The sequence below is a fragment of the Delphinus delphis genome, chromosome 8 (genome assembly GCF_949987515.2).
Source record: "Delphinus delphis chromosome 8, mDelDel1.2, whole genome shotgun sequence".
Classification (NCBI taxonomy): Eukaryota; Metazoa; Chordata; class Mammalia; order Artiodactyla; family Delphinidae; genus Delphinus; species Delphinus delphis.
The window spans coordinates 85382081-85405387 of NC_082690.1; the positions used below are offsets into that span (position 1 = coordinate 85382081).

At 34.3% G+C, this 23307-nt stretch overlaps 1 protein-coding gene across 2 annotated transcripts in view; it reads right to left on the minus strand.

The window, feature by feature from the left end:
• Nucleotides 1–23307, minus strand: part of CSTF3 (cleavage stimulation factor subunit 3) — a 70977-nt gene that overhangs the window by 42774 nt on the left and 4896 nt on the right. Inside the window, exons 2-3 of one of the 2 annotated variants that reach the window (XM_060018659.1) lie at nt 14531–14632; nt 14313–14408 (exon numbers count right to left, since the gene is read on the minus strand). In XM_060018659.1, coding sequence (XP_059874642.1) covers nt 14313–14408; nt 14531–14632 — 198 coding nt within the window. Of the gene's footprint in view, nt 1–8835; nt 8936–14312; nt 14633–23307 lie in introns of both variants that reach the window. The other variant, XM_060018660.1, reaches the window with a different exon arrangement.

A 23307-nucleotide genomic window follows, 5' to 3' on the forward strand; every position in this document is an offset into this window, starting at 1 on the left:
TGAAACCAAGAGAATTTCTAACCAACATGCAACTTTCTTTGAAAATTGTAAAGGAAACCTCCCCTCACTTAACTTCTAAATTTCTGTAGGCATTTGAGTTTTAAAAAAGGCCCACAATTATAAATATCACAACTTACGGTTTTCCTAGAGCAAAATTACATTCACATAATTCTAGCCATTATCAAATTTCAGATGTTCATACTTTTTTTCCAGCTCTATTTTCCTAACAGCTTAGCTGCAATTCTAGATTAACTATTGAGCTAGTGTTTTTGTAATTAAGAAAACTTTCATGAAATAGTCACAAGTCATCTGTTTACAATACTGCGAAGGGCTAGAAGCAAAACTTAGCTTAAAAACTACCAAGCTGTTTCAACTTCTCAGATCATGTTTTTTCTCCCTTTCATTGAGACCTCAGCACTAGTGCTTCTCTTTGCCAGGGATTCTGTGTGTAATTTCATACTTCCATTTAGAAAGTCTTGTTCCTCATAAAAAGGAACGAAATTGTTATTTGTAATGAGGTGGATGGACCTAGAGTCTGTCATACAGAGTGAAGTCAGAAAGAGAAAAACAAATACTATATGCTAATGCAAATATATGGAATCTAAAAAAATGGTACTGAAGAACCTAGTGGCAGGGCAGGAATAAAGATGCAGACATAGAGAATGGACTTGAGGACACGTCGAGGGGGAAGGGCAAGCTGGGACGAAGTGAGAGAGTGGCATGGACATATATACACTACCAAATGTAAAGCAGATAGCTAGTGGGAAGCAGCCGCATAGCACAGGGAGATCAGCTCGGTGCTTTGTGACCACCTAGAGGGGTGGGATAAGGAGTGTGGGAGGGAGACACAAAAGGGAGGAGATATGGGGATATATGTATACGTATAGCTGATTCACTTTGTTGTACAGCAGAAACACACCATTGTAAAGCACTTATGCTCCAGTAAAGATATGTTAAAAAAAAAAGTCTTCTTCTTCTAGAGGATTTCCCTGACCCACCCTAACATACACTCCCCATGTTTTCTCAGAGCACCTACCACCCAGTATTATAATTGTCTCCTACACCAAACTGTAAATTTGTTCACTAATGTGTCCATAGCATCCAAGTGTCTAGCATGCATTTACTCAGTAGATACTTCAAAGTTAATTCCATCCTCCCCTGATATATAAAATGAAAGCAAGAACCTGAAAGAAAGTGTTTTCATGTATGTTTTTACCTGAAGCCACATAAAAATTTATGAAAATATATAGATGGCGTGGGGCCTGAAAATACACCAGATGACTTTTTTCAGAATCCATAAATTCAACAGTCAATTGTGATACAGAAAAACAGTGTAACACTTCAGGCAATTTTATCTGAATATAATCCAGGCAAATATATCAACAGGCATCTGTAAGTCTTCATTCTACCTACTGTTTTGGATACTTTTAAGGACTCCACATGCAAAATTACTTGTCAAAAGGACTTGCTAACAGAATTCTGCATATTTTAATCTGCACAGAATCTCCTAAAAGTTAAAGTACAGCTTATACTTTTCTTCCTATCCAAAAAGTATCATCCTATCCAAAAAGAATAAGCATTACAGAATATATGAAATTTCTAGTTCTTCAATTGTGGGAAACTTAGAACTGCTAAATTCTCTTATAAGGTAAGTAATTTAAATTGATATAACATTATAATGGTTTATTTAGAATCAGTTGAACTGTATCAGGAAGATGCATGAAGATATTTCAGTTTTCAGTGACATAGTCTGGGGAGGTACTCAAAAAGTATGTCTTGAATTTCTAAGTCTGATAAACCACAAGGTTCAAATAACTGGAAATGCTGATCTTCAATAAATGTGATTTTCCCATTAACTATAGGAATTAACACCCTCTTTCACTTTTTCTTAAAAAGGAAGCTAGATATTGTGCTCCCTGCCTTTAATCTTTCATTTTTATTTTTTCATGAAGTTTTGCTTCATTAACTTCAAACATTTTAAAGATCTCCCCCCCCCAAAATCACAATAAAGTATAGACTGTCCTATCGGAAAACTTATTTTGCAAGACTTCTATGGAAAGAAAAGTATAGAGATAACCGTTCAGTAAGCAGATTGAAAGGTAACATACTTTACCTAAATTCTAAATTTTGGCCTTGATTTGAGAAAATTCCATCCTAATAAAACTCCTAATTGCTAAATCAGAAACGAAAGGTAAAATTTCTTATTCTCACATTAATGCTGAATGTAAATATTTAGAGCTATAAAAAATACATTCTTAAGGCTTCCCTGGTGGCGGAGTGGTTGAGAGTCCACCTGCCGATGCAGGGGACGCGGGTTCGTGCCCCGGTCCAGGAGGATCCCACGTGCCGCGGAGCAGCTAGGCCCGTGAGCCATGGCCGCTGAACCTGCGTGTCCGGAGCCTGTGCTCCGCAACAGGAGAGGACACAACAGTGAGAGGCCTGCGTACCGCAAAAAAAAAAAAAAAATCTTAGAAATTTCTGAAAGGGTCAGAATTGCTAAGATTTGCCGCTTTTGTGTTCAGAATTCCTTTCTACTATTTGAAATCTGAACCAAGTACATAGTGCAGAAAAGTTTAAAAACCGTGAAGGGTAAAAACAGAATTTTGCAAAGTAGAATTTTAGAACTAAGATTTTATACAAACCCTAAGATGCAGTTATGTGTTAGTTATTGTACTATGCCATCTTCCAAAATATTCATAGCAATTTTATGTGGTTTTGGGCAATTATACATATTTTTTCAAATGTACCCCCAAATCCTCATAGCTGAATAAGAATGCAAGAAACACTTGAGCAAAGAAAAAAGGACTCAGTTATGAACCTACTATTTAGCTATTTCTACAACTGTGTTTTAGGTCCTTTAGGTTGTTAGTACAGTGGTTAGTGAGTAGGAGCCCAGACCTAGGAATTAGATTATCTGAGTATAAAGCCCCCAGCTTTCCTATTTACTTCCCAGTAGCTTAAACTTTAGTATTGTTATCTTAGGAAAGCTATTTAAGAACTCTAGATCTCAGAAAAGCTGAACATTTGAAAAAAATGGGGTAATACTTACCTACTTCAAAAAGTAAACTGTGATTAGTCAGATATCCCATGTAAAGTACTAAACACAGTGCCCAGAATATATTAAAGGCCTAATTATTTTCAGCTATTACTGTTTAGGCAAGTAATCAGAATAAAGAAAACAATCACTCTCAATAACAACTGAAAATCAACAATGGATTTTTTTTTTTTTCCGGTACGTGGTCCTCTCCTGTTGTGGAGCACAGGCTCCGGACGCGCAGGCTCACCGGCCATGGCTCACGGGCCTAGCCGCTCCGTGGCATGTGGGATCTTCCCGGACCGGGGCACGAACCCACGTCCCCTGCATCGGCAGGCGGACTCTCAACCACTGCGCCACCAGGGGAGCCCAACAATGGATTTTTTTAAATGCATTCTTTATTTCTAAAAATGTATTCTAGAAAATATTTCACCTCCAAAAATATCATCCTCACACACTCTTCTTTTCCTCAAATAACGTGCATATAGAATATTTTTTTCATGAAATTTAGTAGTTTTGTAGATCTACACTTAAAATGTGATATAATTGAAAAACACCTGCTTATTTCTAAGAACAAGTACAATCCTATGCATATTTTGGGTAAGATCCTCAAAACTTTTAACTCACTGCAAATATAGTTAAATTTAGAATAAAATAAGTTGCCTCTTAGTAATAAAAATATAAAAAATTCCCATCCCACTCTCTAGTATCAGGATAGTTATGAAGACAGCTCTTGTCTATAATCGATACTGGGATGTTTCCATTTATGTCATAATTTACAAATTATTGGAAACAACACTTGAATTCACATTAGTTTTCCTACTGGGAAGGGGAAGGAACAAGAGTGAGAAATAATATGAAATCTGTGTTAAATTTAAGTAAAAGGCACCAGCAGAAGGACCATTATAAGAAGTTAAAATACAAGTGATTTCATCCATCAGAGAAATAAGGCATTTTAGAAAGAATATGAGACTGCTGAAAAAATATAAACATGAGCTGGGTATGAAATTATATTAGAACACTGTTCCTTTTCAGTGGGATAATGGTACTGTGGTTATGTAGGACAATATTCTTTGTATAGAGAAAGATAAACATGTATGGCAAAACATAACATTGAATCAAGGAAGAAGGTGTATAGGTATTTACTGTAATACTTATATTATTCTTTTGACTTTTGTTTCAGAATTTTCATAATAAAACATTGGGAAGGCAAAAAAGAAAGAAAAATTAATGGCTTCCCTAAGGTCACATTCATTCAATGGAAGAGCTAAAAGCAGTAAATCCTAGGTCACCAGATTCCAAATTCTGTGTCACTGCTATTCCTCCACACTGTCCTTTGTAGAGTAAAATTTACAAATTCCTTGCAATTCTTTAAATAAATTAACAATTATTTAAACATCCCTTCCACACTAGCAAAAATTATCAGGCCACTGTCTTAGTAATAATGGGGAGAATTCTGACCGTGCCATTGAGACACACAGCGAATAACTACCCCAACTAACTATAAAATATTAAATCACAGACACATATATAAATAAGTTCTTTCAATTTGGAATGTCTGTTCTTTAAGTGTAAATCTCATCAACTATTCTGTGAACTCTGGGAAACTTAAATGCACAACCGAACAGCTTACTTTGGGGAAAATACCACTCCCATGCTTTAAGCACCCTTTAACTGCTGATAGAGAAATTATTTCCTTTAAAGTGTTAACTTTCTAATTTGTACCTCAAACAACTGAGAATTTAAATAAGTACTTGAAAAATATAGCATTTTCAAACACAAACATTTATCCAAATGATCTTTTTCACTCACTTTTTAACCTGTTTTAAAATCAAAGATCTCATGACTTTTAAAACACGTATTAATTCTTACATGAAATAATTTGCCATTTGGTCAACTAAGTAAATCAATATATTTATTTCCCATAGCCTACAATGATTGTTATGAAAATATACAACCAGTTAAGTTTCTGTATGAGTTGGGGAGCAAATTTTTTAATCTTCCCCTTATGATTTGTGAGAGAATTTAAAAGTATTACTGGCAGAATATATGATTTTATATTTGGAAAACTTGCTACAATCATAAAATGCACGAATCTTGTAAATCATCCTCTTTTCTAACTATTAGTAAGCTGTTCAAAAGAAAAAAAAATGAGGGCAAGGAGAAGCTAGTACCTTACAAGAGTTTTCAAATACAAATAAGCTTGAACTTTAAGTACGTATTTATATTCAACAATAAATACACTGAAAAACCCTAGATAATGTCAGAAAAACATCACTGATTCAGGCAAAAATCATAATAGATTAAAAATTGAGTGGGCAGTTGTTGAGAAACAGGATTTTTACAGAGTCTCAAAATATCTCCCCACTATTTTATTAGTTACAAAAGTAAAAACAGTAACTACACAGTGGAGAAAATGGTCAACACTGACATCATCAATAAGTGGTAAATGAACGTCACATGTCTCTGAAGAGGACACACAACCATTTGTAGCTTTTCAGCTATACTGTATATAACCTGAATCTAATGAGGAAATATCAAATTTAAGACTGAGAAACTGTTCAACATCCAAGGAGACTGGAGAGGAATGACAACTGTATACAATGATCTTGGATTAGATTCTGATTTAAAAGAAAACTGCTCTAAAGGGCATTATTAGATCAATAATTAAAGAAGAAAACAGACTGCAGATTAAAATTCTATTAATGTAAAATTTCCTGGGTTTCATAAGTTTCTTTACATACGAGAATATCTTTGTTATTAGCAAATACACTGATGTCATGATGTATGCAACCCAATCCCCTACGGTTCACGAAAAACAGAACTGATAAAGTTTATGTCAGATGTGAAAAACTGGTCAATCAGGTTAAGTGATGGACATATAATCTGAATCTTTAATCTAAAAGAATGATAATCTAAACAATGAATATGTTTTAAGCATTTTCTCACCTATTAACATTCTAATAGAACCACAAAACCTTAAAAAAAATCACTTATTACACAATAGTTAAAACTGGTAATCAAAGGAAATGGTGGATCAAAGAATTAAAATAAATGTATAGACAATACAGGAAACCAAGTTATTCTGTTGGCAATCTTCCCCAAATACTTTTAAGCTCTTCTATGACAGTCTACACTTTCACCAGCTGTTCTGTTAAGGTAATGTCATTTTTGACATTTAAGTTTTATGAAATTTGGATATTACTTGAGTACTTTTATAAATATCATTGGTGGCAAAATTCTCAGTTATAGCTGGAAAGAGCCAACTCTCTTGAGAATAGACATTAACTAGAAATACTAAAAATACCATTAAAAAATAACATTTCATTTAAAAACTATCAAAAGCCACTAAGGGGGCGTCCCTGGTGGCACAGTGGTTGAGAGTCCGCCTGCCGATGCAGGGGACGTGGGTTCGTGCCCTGGTCCGGGAAGATCCCACATGCCGTGGAGCGGCTGGGCCCCGTGAGCCATGGCCGCTGAGCCTGTGCGTTCGGAGGCTGTGCTCCACAATGGGAGAGGCCACAACAGTGAGAGGCCCGTGTACCGCAAAAAAAAAAGCCACTAAGGAAAAAAAATTTTTTAAATAAAGGGACATGAGTTAAACGCACTCATCTGTGTAATGAAAAATTTAGAAATGAATCGAAACTGAACTACAGGAATAGCTAGAAATAATGAATGGTACTCTGTGACAACAATTCATTTTCACCCCCCAAAAGAATGAGAAAGTCTTTTATATTACAAAGACTCAAGTACTAATTAAATGAATGGATGTTAGCTAATAATCTGAAAATATGAAGATGTGGTATTCATATGTTTAAAAATTCTCAGAAGTAAGGGTAAGAGCTATCAAAAAAAGCTGCGGTAATCATTTTTTGGGGGGCCATGCTGCACGGCATGTGGGATCCTAGTTCCCAGACCAGGGATCGAACCTCCAGGGATCAAACCCGTGCCCCCTGCAGTGGAAGCAGGGAGCTTTAACCATTGGATCCTGCCAGGGAGTTCCTGCAGTAATCCTTTTAAGCCACAGCTTAAGTGGCCCTCTCTTAACACATGAGACTTCCTTACAAGTTGATTCTTAGAATTTGGGACGTAGGTGATTATATTGTGTTTAAAATAAAAAGTTTATGGAGTTAGAAAATCAGGCTTCAAACCCAGGAATAAAATTAAGTTCAAAAAAATAAATAAATAAAACTGACCAAGTTCAATAACGCAACCCTAAACCTGACTGCAGATTTAATAGCTACCACAGTCAAAAATACTACCAAGCAAATTGTAGATACCTCTAAAGATTACTTCTTGATTGACTATATACTGATTGATAAACCACAACATGGTATAGTCAAAAGAACAATCACTTTATACTCCAGACAAGTATAGGGAGTATTCTGCCAGGTATGAAATATACTCATGGCAATAAGATTCAATTATTGCCCTCTAAAGAAAACCTCAATTACCAAAACTGGCTACCAGAAACACCTAAAAATAACAGATCCCACATGTCCATCCTTTGGAGATTGAGTCAGCAATGCAGGAATAATAATTACAAAGCCTGAATGTTTTAAAAGCTTCCCAGGTGATCCTAAAGTTATGTTATTTGCAAACTTTGCCTCTAAGGGATAACAATCTCTTGACTTATTTTACACATGCATAAAACAGGGGGCTAAGCTAATTCATCTTTCAGCTCTAAATTTGATTTAAACCTAATATCCATTTTGGCTTTAAATATGTAATACATACATAGCCATAGTCAATATAAGACCATTTTATGTTTGTCTTATACTGATGACAATTTCTGTAACGTTTGTCTTATATTGATGACAATTTCTGTAACGTTTGTCTTATATTGATGACGATTTCTGTAACGTTTGTCTTATATTGATGACAATTTCTGTAACGTTTGTCTTATATTGATGACAATTTCTGTATTCAATTTGAAGAAAAAAAGAGTGCTATTTCATGATGATGGTTTTCTTGAAATTTTTTTAATTCAACAGACTATGGCTATGTATGTATTACATATTTAAAGTCAAAATGGATATTAGGTTTAAGTCAAATTTAGAGCTGAAAGATGCATTAGCTTAGCCCCCTGCTTTATGCATGTGTAAGCCAGTGGGAAGCAGCCGCATAGCACAGGGAGATCAGCTCGGGCTTTGTGACTGCCTGGAGGGGTGGGATAGGGAGGTTGGGAGGGAGGGAGGGAGACGCAAGAGGGAAGAGATACGGGAACATATGTATATGTATAACTGATTCACTTTGTTATAAAGCAGAAACTAACACACCACTGTAAAGCAATTATACTCCAATAAAGATGTAAAAAATATATATAAGACCATTTCCCTTGTTATTAAGTGAGGTAATGGACGCTAACTAAACCCTGTGGTAATCATTTCACAATACATACATATATCAAATCATTATGTTGTACATCTTAAACTTATGCTGCATGTCAATTGTATCTCAATAAACTGAAAGAGAAAAAAAAAAGACCGTTTCCCATATACAGGAATCTTTAAAGACTTATAATAATGTTATCTATATATGCTAGAGCTAAAATTTTGTATTTAAAAAAAAAGGTTGTAACTGAACATGTTCTGTAACATGAATAAAAAAGTATTAGGAAGATTAAGAATAGCTTTGGGACTTTATCTTTGGACCTTTTTACATTTCAAAGTAATTATTCCAAAACAACATTTCAGTACTGTCCTTGACATCAGACTCTGTTTTCAGAACTATCACTTAACATTTCCAAACAGAAAATTTTTCTTTGGAGGTTTCCTAGCATACAAAATGATAAAACTTACCCCAGGTTATGCTTTCCTGAGCTTTAGAAAAGCCGGTTAGTTTCTCAACAGGTTGTATTCAAAGCAAACATTCACCATTTTGTTGAATTTGCTGCAGATTCTGAATACGTGGGGGAAAATTTTATACAGAATTTATTATGCCATTATACTAACCGACTACTTGTTTTCTGCTCCAAAGTTGCTAAGAGTAAAAATGTTTAGTAATAAAAGTTAAAGTTTAAAAAGGAAGTTATTTACAAGCAAATAAATGCATTCTTGTCCACATTTAGAAGTGCAGCTTTTCATAGACATCACTAGTATTATTTCAGACATCTTCATTTCTTGGAAATGCCTTGCGCCAGACTCATTTCATTTAAAAGGAACAGCTGTTTGCAAGTTGAAAGCACACACTAACCCGTTAGAAAACGCTTGAGCCTTTATGAGGCCTTTTTGTCTTTTAAGAGAAAGTCAATTAATTGCCACCAGGTTCCCTTATGCTCAAAGTTGGAACCAAAACCACAGAGCACCCTAAAAAAGGCTTTTCATGTTAGGGTTAGTTCTGTTTCCAAATATGGAGGTTTCTAACTCCACAGCAGTATAAAAGGCTTAGGGGAGTTTGTGTTTATTCATGGATGCCACATGTTGGAGCCTACCTTTAATGAGTATCGCTTGGGATGTCCAGGGGGTTGTATAGCAGATTAATCCCCCAAGACCTTACTGACTACAACCCCCGGTAATTTAAAACACTAATTACTTGGCATTGTATATTACTATGTTATTCCATAAATGCCCAAGAAATTTAGGCTAAGCTACTAGCCACAGGGAAACCTCAAACTGCATGATAAAAATAGCTCTTTATGTTTCACAACAAATTTTGGAACGTATACACTTAAAAAAATCTGGTTAGAGATGGCTTTTCCAGATTTTCAGAATATACCATAACTCTTATTAGATACACAAAAACAGAATATAAAAAAGCCTGGCTAAAAATTTTAAGAGTCTTTGAAGAGGGGGAAAAAATGAACCTTTTTTCCCAATATTCTTATAAGTGACTCAATGATTATAAATTTGTTTTATAAAGAAATATAAAAATGATCAGGTTGATTAGTACAAGATTTTGCCTGAAAATAAAGGGCTACACTTCACATAAAACAAATTACCTAGAAGACATAAAGAATAAAAAAACAAGATTTTTTTTTTAAGAGAAATTTTGCTATCTGAATTATCTATGTCTTTTTGCAAATAGTCTTATTTTGCAAAGCCTGGGGTGAAAGAAAAGGCTCCAAGGAAAAAAATGTACAGATCATGTTAGTGGAAGTGACAAAAACCTAAACATCTGTGCTACAATAATGGAAGGGAAAATGAATGGGATGAGATATTTCAGTAAGACCTAAAATAGAAGTTTACTACTTAAAACAGTAAATGGAAATATTTCCTTTGTTTTAAAAATAGTATGTAATTATCCATATCACTTTCAGATATTTGATCACTCACTTCAGTGTTTGCAAAATTTGTTTTCTTTTATACCCCTACACTACATTTACACATGCATTTAAGAAACTATAGATTAAAAAGCATATTGCATTTTAGAGAAAAATCTGAATAATCACACAGACATGGACCAACATTTATTACAAACAGGAAAAGAGCAGATCTATAAGAAAAGAGTACAGATTTTTTAAAAAAAAGATTGCAAGCTGAAGTATAGAAAAGAAATCTATATAATTAAAATTTTTTCCTGCATTTAAAAATCACATTGCTCAATATATACAAAACATAATACAGTAGTTTAAACTGTTACTTAGAGGAATTAAAACAGTATTGACAGTGGAGAAGTTTATTTCAATTTAGGTCACCCATGTTCCATCCTGAGTTCACTTCGATTTTCCAAGAAGAAAGGTATTTTTAAAAGTCATTTTTCCCAAGTAGAAAGGTTATTTTGAAAAACTGAAATATGTACGTCACAACTCAGTATTTATAAGAAAAGGTTTCACATTAAAAAGTTTTTAATAAAAGGCAATCAATTCTCTACATACTTTTATTAAAGAATTACAGCTTTCACAGACAGCAAGATACATTGTTGCTATTACCAGCAGCATTACCTTCTTCATTTCTCCTTCGGCTAACAATAAAAAAAAATCATCCTTTCATAAGAAAATTTCTTATGAATGTGGCCCAATTCAAAACAACTTACTTCTAACACTAAGTTATTTGTAGCTTACAGTATGCTGTCACATTGATTACCTAGCTACATGAAGAGCTACAGAAACCAAAAGGGGAAAGGCAACTTAAAAAATGTAGCAAAACTATAAATTTTCTCAATTTGCTAATATTTAGTGACCCTTCTGACCACTCTAAAAAGGGGTTCTTTAAAGAGCACTTAGGCTCTAAAGGGGTATTTCACTTAACTCTAGTGTTTAAAAACTCCCATTTCTTAAACTCTAAAATATATTGTACTGCAGATTTAAGACTTCTGTATATGAACTAGAGATGTATTAAAATGTTTCCTTTACTAAAACCAAGCAGCAGCAAAACTATTTTCATATCATAACAATTTAGACTCTATACTGCATCACTTTAAGAAGAGCCATACAATTGTTTGCTCTTATGATATGGCTAATAACATTTTGGAATTCAAGAAGAAAGCAAAGAATTTCAAGCAGTTGAGGCAAAATGTGATCTCCTATATAATATATACAACATTAAAGTAATTTGGCTTAATTTTGAAATTATGTATGTGTTTTAAATATATAGACGTTGGTCCTAAGGGAATTTTACCTCCAATAAGCAACAAAAATAAAAGTGGGTAATGATTTAAGGATGACATTTTAAAGTTCAAATTTTACACAAGTAGCTTTTTAGCAAGGAGTATTGCTAAATGCTCAGAAATGAGAAAAGGTGATATACTGGCAAATATTAAAAATATCAGACTGGTGTCATTAACTTCTTTACTAAAAATTATTTAGAATATGCTCCCATTTGCAATTGATGTTTCAAGTTTAAAAGTAACCCCCCTACTCCCCAAACCCCTAAAACACACCCCCTTCCTTTGCCACTTTGTTCATAAGTAGGATTTACAAGAAATTTCTCTGGGGAAGCAAATTATCTCATTTTTAAAGATGTATGTATTTTCTATTAGAAAGGAACTAAATGTATTTGGACTCACACACACTGGTTTAACTGAACATAAACAATTTTCCCACCATGAAGTACTGAGTTACAACAAATGTATTAACAAAACTTTATTTTCTTGAGAGTGCATACAGGATGTTATGTAAACACTGTTAGTATTATCTTTAAAGACATTCTTATTATTACTTCAGATTTTAATGTATTATAAATATATGTCTTCTTCAGAAATATTAAAGGCCACATTGGGTGATACGGCCAAAGAAAACTTTAGCCCCTCACAGGCTAAACAAAGTACAATTGTGAAAATAAAGAGCAAATTAAGAAAGAGGAAAACATAGCTCAGGATATGCATTTTTAAAATTTGCATTCAATTTAACATCTTAATTCCTAAACCAGAAATATAAAATTTATAAAACACACATATATATTCTTTACCATTTTTTTCTCAAAAGGTGTTTTATACATACATTCATATTTGTGTGTGTATGCGTGTGAAACTGCAAACATTACCAACTAAATCAATCAGGCAACTGCTAACAGCTCTGAAATATTACATGAAATGAGTCTGTTATTTAGACAACTTTCAGCCCTCTGGCATAACATCTGGTCTCAGAATTTTTTTTTAGAATGCAGTTTGTATTTTTAGCTAGGAAATGGGAGAAACAGACTCACTGTGCTTATACTTACAGAATGCAGTATCTAACAGCCAATTTCAGTTTCACTTATGCTATAATAAAATGCATGAATAATACCTGAATATTTGAGAAACTGAAAGAAACTTCTAAAACTCAGAACGTACCACTTCATTATACAAAAACTATCATGTACCAATTATGTTAATTTCTGATGAGCCTGCATATAAGCTAATATGTAAAGTCAAACTGGAATGAAGACCAAGTACAGGTGATCCTGGCTTCAGCACACTTCAGACAGGCCTATTCACTCACCTGGTGAATTCCATGACAGTCTACTCTGATGATTAGATATACTAAAGGAAGGAAATGGTCCCAAAAGATAAGTGATAAAACCTTAAGGATATGCTCTTGGTCCAAAACCACAACCAGACTCCACATAAGGTACAATCTCTCTCACACATACAAACACACAAACACACATACCACATACACAACCACACAGAAAAAATTTAACACACACACAATGTTCCTGCTATTGTCCAGTAATTCCCCGCCTCCCAAAGTAATACAATATAAACTACAGCACAAATACAGTGAGTACACTGTAGCCTCAATTTAAATCTGCTATTGGTTGGGTCCATTTCTGAGGGACACATCACAGGTGACACTGTGTTGTGTTGAAGTCAGTACTGCTGATGACTAAAGCCCTTTGATAGGTCCAAAACAGACCCACATGTTATCAAATTTCAGCTACTGTGGAATATGTTATGACGAGGCTGCAGTGTACTTGATTATGTTGAGAATTTATATTACAAAATTAATACTCAAATAAGAATACTTCTTAAGTCATAAAAAGAAATGGATATCATTTTCAGCTTAATGGGGATATCAACTATTCCCATCTTACCCCTTACATCTCATTAATATATCACCTGAAAAATGACTACTTGGTGCCAACTGTTATCGATACATTCACACTTTATTATCATCTGGATTGCTAATTCCGGTCTTCAAAAATGAACATTTCCCTTCTAATCATAACCAAGAATGGGGCCTTTACTCTTTAAAATAAACATGCCTGACTTCAAATTTCAAGAGAGTTAGAAAGAAAAAAAACAAAAAGTATCATTGGGTAAATTATGATTACATAGGTTTGAGTTCGTATTAGCTTATTCCTGTATAATGTAAACTTTATCCTATAGAAAAACGTTTTTTAAAATTATTGAAGTGCTTACATTTATTGACAAACCATGCATTTTCACAAAATTAAAATCGAAAATAATTTTTCACCTAAAGGTTTCATTTAACCAGAGACACTCAAAATACCCTATGAAACTAAGTTAACATTTCTGTATTTTCTTATAATACCGTTCATATTAGTTTGTAAATAGGAATAAAAAGAAAAATGAGTTCTAAATAAATGACACAGGAGGCAATAAATTGACACATGACAAGTAAATAAAAGGCTAAAGCACTCCAATACCATTGAAACTGTTTTAATGTTGTTGCAACTCCAAAATGCAACAATCATCAGCTTGTAAAGACCGAAATTTCAAAAATTCATTTTAATTACTCCTTCATACCTATTTTACAAAATAAAGGCAAGAGACATTTTAAATCCTCCTTGTCCTAGTTGTGCTATCTATGTTCCTAATTTGTTTTCTATCACTATAGTGTATGTTGCAATTCCCATCAAAAGCTATATAAGAAAAAATAAAATAAAATATTAACCTCTGCTTCAATGTACAGTTTCCAGAATCTGCCAGAACTGGGGAACTGGGCAACAAGGCGTTCATAAGTCTTCCGTGCTTTGTCTATAGGTTGATTCTAAAATTGAAAACCAATAAACAGCATTTACAATGTTAGGATTATAAATGTATTATTTACTGCAGAACCAAGTAGTGTGATTGGACCCATAGAGAAGGAAATGTAATCCTATATCACTAAACCTGTGCCTCTCGAATGAGAATGCTCCAAGCGTCAAGGTCATAGGGATTCTCTTCTAATTTCTTTTCGGCTTTCTTCACTTTCTCTGGGACATACTCAGCTGCCTAGGGAGAAAAAAAAACAATGAACTGAAGTTACTGTTTTAAAAATCTCAGGCCTAATTTAATTCAAGCACAACATATCAGCCCCCAGATGCAGTATCACAGTACAAAGCATAAAAATGTCCTCTTATAAAAGAGGCCTGTGTTTCCTATAATCTATATATACTATCTTATCATAAATCTCTTGCATAATAACAAAATCAAGTGAACACATACTTTTAAAAAACATTTTTAAAACTTAAATAAACCCATCTTTTACATGAAATAATATAGAGCAGCAGTTCTCAAACTTTGTATTCTCAGGACCCCTTTTATTTATACCCTTGAGTATACCAAAGAGCTTTTGTTCATGTGGGTTATTTCAGGATTTACCATATTAGAAATGAAAACTGAGAAAAATGTTAGATATTTATTCGTGTACAAATAACAATAAAATTATTTACATGTTAACATTTTAATGAAAAATAACTTTAAAAATTCAGCGAGATCATGTTACATATATTTGCAAATCTATATAACGTCAGACTTCAAAATACAGCTGGATTTTCTTATCTGCTTCTGCATTCAACCTTCTGCAATATCAGCTCATGTAAAAATTCCACTGTAGACTCATGAGATTAACAGTGAAAAACGCAAATAATGTCTTAAATCTATTATGAAACAGTATGAACTCACAGGTCCTCTGAAAGTCTTGGGAACCCACAGGGTCCCTGGACCAACTGAGAAACACTGAGAAACACTGCTATACAGAATTTATCCTGAACCACAAAGAAAAAGCAAGAAATGACACGGAAATTTTATTTTTGATATGAAAGTTTTAAAAGCATGATTTACAAAGTGTATATACAGCATAATGAAAACTATAAAAGAAATCCACAATAAAACAGATTGAAAAGATTGTACTAGAATATTTAGTAGTCATGTCTGGGTGATAGGTGGTAGAAGTACAGGTGACTTCCCCCCCCTTCTTTTAATATTTTCTAAACTCTTTAATAAGGTAGTTTTATTTTTCTTATAGAAATATAATCTTAAAAAATTAATACCTAAAAGAGAAGCTAGGAACTGAGGCATAAATACAAGTATTACTTCTCAAACTGTTGTTCAGAATACTACTGTGTGCCACAAAAAGAAAGTGATACTCAAAAAATTAAGATAAATGTTAATCTGTACTAAGTTTGGTTTTACCTTTTTTGTAGGACTTCTTGAAATCCACAGTATGGCAATAAATATCAGTAACATTCAAGAGGGGATAGAGAGGGAAGCATTGCCCCTAATACCTTTCTTTTTCCTTTTTTTTTTCCCCTTAGTGGCAATTAATATTTCACCAAGCAATTCTGTCAAAATAGCAGTTGGGAAAAAAATTTTCAAGTCATGTGTCTAGGGGAAAAAAATTACCTGGAAGAAGTATACTTTTCTTTGGAATAAATCAGTTTCCACCACTGATAAGTATACATTTATTTGGAAAGAAAACCATGTTTTAAAAGACTAATATAATTTTGTATCAAAATTAGGATATTCAACTAATACACAAGAGCTTTGTAAGTAGCTTGCTTAAACTACTTTAGTTTAGAAACTAAAACTGGAAAAGTTTAATAAAGGAGGACCACTGGTCCCACCCACATATTAGAACATAAAATGACAAATAAAGAGTACTGCAATGGTGATAAATCACCAGATCAGAATGGTTCAAAAAGAGGATATATGGAAAATCAGCAAATAATAAAGGTGGCATTTCAAATCGGAATGTTGGGTTATTCAATGCATGGTGCTAGAATAACTGTATCTATCAAAATAAAGTTGAATTCCTATTTTACCCTTTCTACCAAATTAATTTCAGATAGATCAAGATTTAAACATTAAAAACAAAAACACAAGAACCATTGGAAAATATAGTGAAATGTATCTTTGCCCAGGAAGGCTCTTTAAAAGCCTCTGAAAAGAGTAAACTTAATTCTTAAAGTTTATTTACATTTGTGCATGGGAAAAGTATCACAATGACAGTGAAAAGACGAACTTAAAAAATACCCTCAACACACATGGCAAAGTATTAAATTTATTAATATAAAGTCCAGTCACTAAAAGATCAGAAACTCAAAGAGAAAATGGGCAAAGAATTCGAACAGTTCATAGAAAAAGAACAATGAACTTTAAACACTCGAAAGCAATACAAATGTAAGTCACAAGACAGAGATCAAGGGTGTTTCTGGGTTTTTTTAAAGATTTTTTTTGATGTGGACCATTTTAACATCTTTACTGGAGTATAACTGCTTTACAATGTTGTGTTAGTTTCTGCTGTATAATCAGCTATATGTATACATATATCCCCATAACCCCTCCCTCTTGCGTCTCTCTCCCACCCTCCCTATCCCATCCCTCTAGGTGGTCACAAAGCGCTGACCTGATCTCCACGTGCGATGCAGCTGCTTCCCACTAGCTATCTATTTTACATTTGGTAGTGTATATATGTCAACGCTACTCATTTCATATGTGGACCATTTTTAAAGTCTTTATTGAATTTGTTACAATATTGCTTCTGTTTTATGTTTTGGTTTTTGGGCCATGCACGTGGGACCTTAGCACCCTGACCAGGGATTGAATCTGCACCCCCTGCATTGGAAGGTTAAGTTTTAAGCACCCACAAAGGTGTTTTATAATTAACATTGCACTGGCAAGGATATATATCAATAGAAACAGACATTCTCGAATTGTTGGCAGGAACAAGCAGTAATACTGACCAAAATTTAACATGAATATCTGACCCTGAATTCCAGTTCTGACAACTTACCCTACTCTACACGTACACAAAGATGTACACAGGACAGTAATCAGCTATGTGGCTGTTTGTTGTTGTGTAAGACTAGGAATAATTTAAATAATCATGTGTAAAAGAACTGGCTAAATAAATTATGGAATCCGTAGTCACTAAAAGGAACAAAGCAATGCAGCTCTATAAACAGCAACATCAAACAATCTCCATAATAGCTGGTTAAAAAAACAGGAGTGGATGGGGAGACACACACAGCACATACAAGCGTACTTCACACACTGTATACTCTTCTGCTGTTTGAATTTTTACTGTTCACCTGAGAAATATTTGTTCAGTGCCTAGTGTGTGCCAGACATTGCTGAATGGGCACTTGGGATACAACAAAATAAGATTTCTTTCAAACGGTTTACTTCTTGACAAACTTTAAAAATACTTTAAAATAAACTAGGATTCGTAAGATATCAACTATAATATGTTAACGGTAAAATAAGAAGTAAATGTGATACAGGAACTTTAAATCAGGAATTAAAAATCAGCTAAATTAATCAATGCTAACAATTAGTGTTTCAAAGCAGTCTGGTGGGAGGCCAAATCACTCAAATCCACTTGCTGAAAATTAACCTACCAAAATTAGATAATGTATGCCATAATCTGCAAAAGAACAGAGAAACTCAGAAGATAGCATCTAATATCTGACCAGCATAATTGCAGCAAGTATAAATGTCTCCTTACAAAATAAAACAAGCCATTCACTTAGTGATTCTCAACCCTGGCAGCACATCAGAATCACCTGGGGTAAAGGGAATTTAAAAAGATGCTCAAAAAAAAAAACTCTCCAGGAGGTTCTAATGTGCAGCCTCAGTTGAAAATTATGGCTCCCTAGGGATTCCAAACTTTTTTTGTGTGTGCTGCTGAAACTTCCTGCAATCTAGAGAAGCCTATGGCCTTTCTAGGCATAATGTTCTTAAATACACAAAATAAACTATGCAGGATTTCAAAGGAAACCAATTATACTGAAATGTAATTATCAAAATATTTTTAAACAAAGTTTATATTGTAATAAATACTTAACACAACAAAATCTAGTGGCGAGTCTAGTGATGAGTGCCAACAGTACTTTGAATACATCTGTCCCAGTCACACAGCTATTGCTAACGCTACTAGTGTGGTTTCTTGCCTACATTCGTAATAGAAGGAAAGGCTCAATTTCAGTTAGAGATTAGTGAAAACTTTTATTTTGCCCATTCAAGTTCAGAGAACCCCTAAAATTCTATCCACAGACACCTGAGGGAAGAGGTTACCAGGGACCCAAGAACCCCATGGAAAGGATGTTGGATCAGATATTAAAAAAACATCTATTGAGCATCTACTATGTTAGGCATTGTCACTCTTCGTTAAGCAACTGATAACCCCATTTCATAATAAAAAATATAACTACATTTTACATGAATCTGCCCGAAGTCCAGTTAGAATCCAGCAGAATTATGGCTCAGCTCTTCACAGAATCTCTTATAACCCTAAATGTTTTCCTCTGGACAAGGATGTAGTTAAATATTCATAAAACAATCTATTTAGATAATTCTCAATCAACTGAATTAATTAACAACAGAAGGTAACCAAAATGGCCAAGAGTATCCTCTGGTAGTTAAAGGCCACATTTAATTCTCACAATAAAAAGTCATCCATCACCACAGCTATGAGTCAATTGGGTAACCAAGAGCATAACATTTTTGTTTTGTGGCCTGGTTACCACACTGCTGTAAAGCAAATGAAAATTGAACAGTTTTCTAGTATCCACAAGGAGACTGAGTCTCCATAAGGAATGGACTTGTAATATTATTTCCTGAATCTGTTGCCAGATCAGAGAAATAGGTCACTTTAAGAAAACCTGTTGCAAGTTTTCAGTGCCCATTTGTAATGCAATGAGGTCAGAACTCTCCTTAGTTATAGCAAAAGAAGAGCCGTCTCATGCTTACATGTCCCAAAAACATTACCATAAAGAAACGCTATCAAAATCCAGCTTTTGTCTTTGGAATATCTGTAATCCCATTATCATTCTTCAGGGGGATGATAATGGGGAGTAGGATGGGCCCCAAATCAAATGAGCAAAACAAAAGCTGGACTAGTTCAGTTCCCAAGGCATGCACATTTAATGATACTAGTAGGACAGTGGGAACTTCTTTGATTTGCACAATTTTAAAAACCAGAAAAATAACACAACTGTAAGGAGTATACACATACACACCAACATATACTATTTCAAACAGGTACAAAAATCAGAAAAAATTGTGAAGTAGACGACGGACTTTTTTTTGTATAAGGCGAAAATGTTGCTGGGGAACTACCTCCAGTACCTGTTCTATGAACTGTTTTTCTAGTCATAGTGTACTGCTAAAATATCAACTTTTCTATGTGAATAATAACCCGTGTACAACTGGCTTAAAGTATGGAGATAGGATACATTATACATGTTTGACCTTTTTCATTTTTAATAATGGCTTTATTAAGACATAATCACATTCCATACAATTCACTCATTTAAAGTGTAAGATTCAATGGCTTAAATTTAGTATATTCACCATCATAATAAATTTTAAAACCTTTTTATCACCCTAAATAAAAACCGGTACCCATTAACAGGCAATCCCATTTCCCAATCCCCCTAGCCCTAGGCAACCACCAATCTACTTTGTTTCTATAGATGTGCAGGTATTTCATGTAAATGATATCATGCAATGTGTTTTGTTTCTGACTTTCACTTTGCATGTTTGCAAGGTTCATGCTTATCATATATCAGTACTTTCCTTTCTATTGCTAAGTATTCCATTGCATGGATATCCCACATTTTATTATTAATCAGTTGATGGACATTTGGATTATTTCCAGTTTTTGAGTGGAATTCGTTTTGTGTTTTCTTTTTACTTAGGTATATACCTAGAAGTGAAATTGCTAGGTCAAAAAGCAAATCTCTGCATAACATTTTGAAGAACTGCCAGACTGTTTTCCAAAGCGATTGAACCATTTTACAGTCCCACCAGTGTGAGGGCTCCAATTTCTCTACATCCCCACCAACACTTGTTATTATCCATCTTTTTGATGAGTATAACCATCCGAGCAGGTAAAGTGATAACTCATTGTGGTTTTGATCTTTATTTCCCTGGTGGCTAATGAAGTTCAGCACTTTTCATGTTCTTATTGGCTTTCGTATATATTTAGAGAAGGGTCTTTTCAGATTGCTTGCCATTTTTAATTCTTTTTTGTTATTGCACTGCAAGAGTCCTTTACATATTATATACTAGTCCTTTATTGGATATACGATATACAAAAATTTTCTCCCATTCACCTGGTTGTCTTTTTACTTTCTATATTTAACCTTTTGTTTTGTGAAGCTAACTCAGAAATAGAACTTATGACATTGTCTCACAGGCTCCTTTCAACAGTTCTCAAACTTCTTATAAAGAATCACTTTGTACTCTTAAAAATGAGGACCCAGAGACTATTTTTAAAATGTGGGGGTTAAATCAACATTATCATACTAAAAATTAAAACTGTAAAGATTTTAATGTGTTAATTCATTTAAAATAAACTTCTATTTTAAAATATTTTCCAAAATTTAAAAAAAATAGTGAAAATGGCGCTTTTACATTTTTCTGATCTCTTTAATGTCTGGCTGAATAGAAGACATCTGCTTCTGCTTTCAACCTTTTGCAATATATTGTTTTTGATGAAGTATAAGACCACAAAACTACAATTATGTAGTTGGAAAAGGGAGCAACATTTTTAATAGCCTTTTCGTATAACTGTGGATATGTCATGTAGCCTCTGGGAAACCGAGTTAAGCTGCAAACCACTTTCTTTCTATACGATAGCTTAATTTATATCAGGTGGTTGTTAATGGCGTGTGGTGTGGAGAAGTGACAGACACTATTATATTAATGATTAAATAATTTATAATCTAATTTAATTCCTTCTTTCCATTTCCACAAGGGAAGTAAAACCTGGACAGGAAAAAAAGGGTACTTCTCTTTCTCCAAACAGCTATTTTTGTGGTAAATGGGGGAGGGTGTTATGCTGGAGGTCATATGGAAATTAAGTTAAACTAGAGGTCAGTGAAAATTTAAACCAAGTGATAAACATCAAAAGTATGCAGGGAGGAATGCAGTAAATTAAAGGATGTAAACCTATATTAGCTTTTTGACCAAGATTTTTGCAACAGAACAAGCAGAGAAGAGTCTCAAAACTAGTTTTGTAATGAGTACTTTCCACTATTAAGGATAATGAGTGACTAGAGAAAAATCAGTAAAAATACTATCAAAGGCCTAACCATCCTCAAATAATCTGCAATGTTTTTCTCCATTTATTTATTTATTTTTTATTATTATTACTATTATTATTTTTTTGCGGTACACGGGCCTCTCACTGTTGTGGCCTCTCCCGTTGCGAAGCCCAGGCTCCGGACGCGCAGGCTCAGCGGCCATGGCCCACGGGCCCAGCCGCTCCGCGGCATGCGGGGCCTTCCCGGACCGGGGAACAAACCCGTGTCCCCTGCATCGGCAGGCGGACTCTCAACCACTGCGCCACCAGGGAAGCCCTCTCCATTTATTTTATCAATGTGTTCAAAACCAACTTTGAAGGTCCAAGTAGCTTCAATCCCTAACCTAAGTGATTTGCAAACTTTCATTTACATAAAAATCACATGCGATACTCATTTCCAATGAAGATCCTCAGCCTCACCTACAGAATCTATTACATTGATAGTACGTCTGAAATTGAGGTATAGGCACCTATACATTTTTTTTTTTTTTTTTTTTTTGCGGTACGCGGGCCTCTCACTGCTGCGGCCTCTCCCATTGCGGAGCACAGGTTCCAGACGCGCAGGCTCAGCGGCCATGGCTCACGGGCCCAGCAGCTCCGCGGCATGTGGGATCCTCCCGGACCGGGGCACGAACCTGTGTGCCCTGCATCGGAAGGCGGACTCTCAACCACTGCGCCACCAGGGAAGCCCGGCACCTATACTTTTATAAAGCACCTAAGTGAATGTGATGCAATGGACCATGGACTCCATTCTGAGAAACACCACCTAATCCATCTGTTCTGTAAATATATTTTTTTCCAAATGTGGTGTTTCCTCAAAAATAAAGTGGAATCAGACCTAAGTCATTCCTTTTGTTGTTGTTGTTAAAACATTAAGAAAACTGCAAATACATACATTCCAACTCTTAAGTCTGTCTTGGTAGTCTTTTTTCAAAGTTAAAAGTAGACTAGGGTAGCGCTCTGCAAGACTATCTGCAAGTAATAACTGAGTCGATTCATATGCCTAGAGAATTAAGCATTTTATGTGACAGAGGACATTAATACTGGACGCCAGCTTAGTCCTATGTTCCTTTACCAATGCAACAAAACTCTAGTAGATGTTTTTTGTGAATGAATCTGAATATGTATCCTGTATATAATCCATTCAAACCTTCCAAAGACTAAAATCTACTAAACATGCAAACAATTCAAAAACTTAAAGAAAAAATAGGCTAATGGTTATTGGTCTAAATAATTATACTTATCATATTTGCTTATTAAATTTGTTTATTCATCCCCCAGGAAACAAACAGCTACAAACTATAAATAAATGTCTTAATATTTTAGAATTTGAAAAATGCAGCTTCAGACCAGGAGTAGCCAAAATATTAATTCACTTGATAAACTAAGTGAAACATTAGAAAACAACAATTAGACACAGCTTTACGCTTCTGGTTTTATTCAATATTTACTGCTGATTATAACCTATCCATTAATCTAAAAATAGTTTAAACATTTGTTTAACTAAAATCTATTTTAAAATCAATTCTCACACCATTACCAACTGTTCAGTAAAAACAAAAAGACTCAAATTCACAACTAGGTCTTGTCTAAAGAG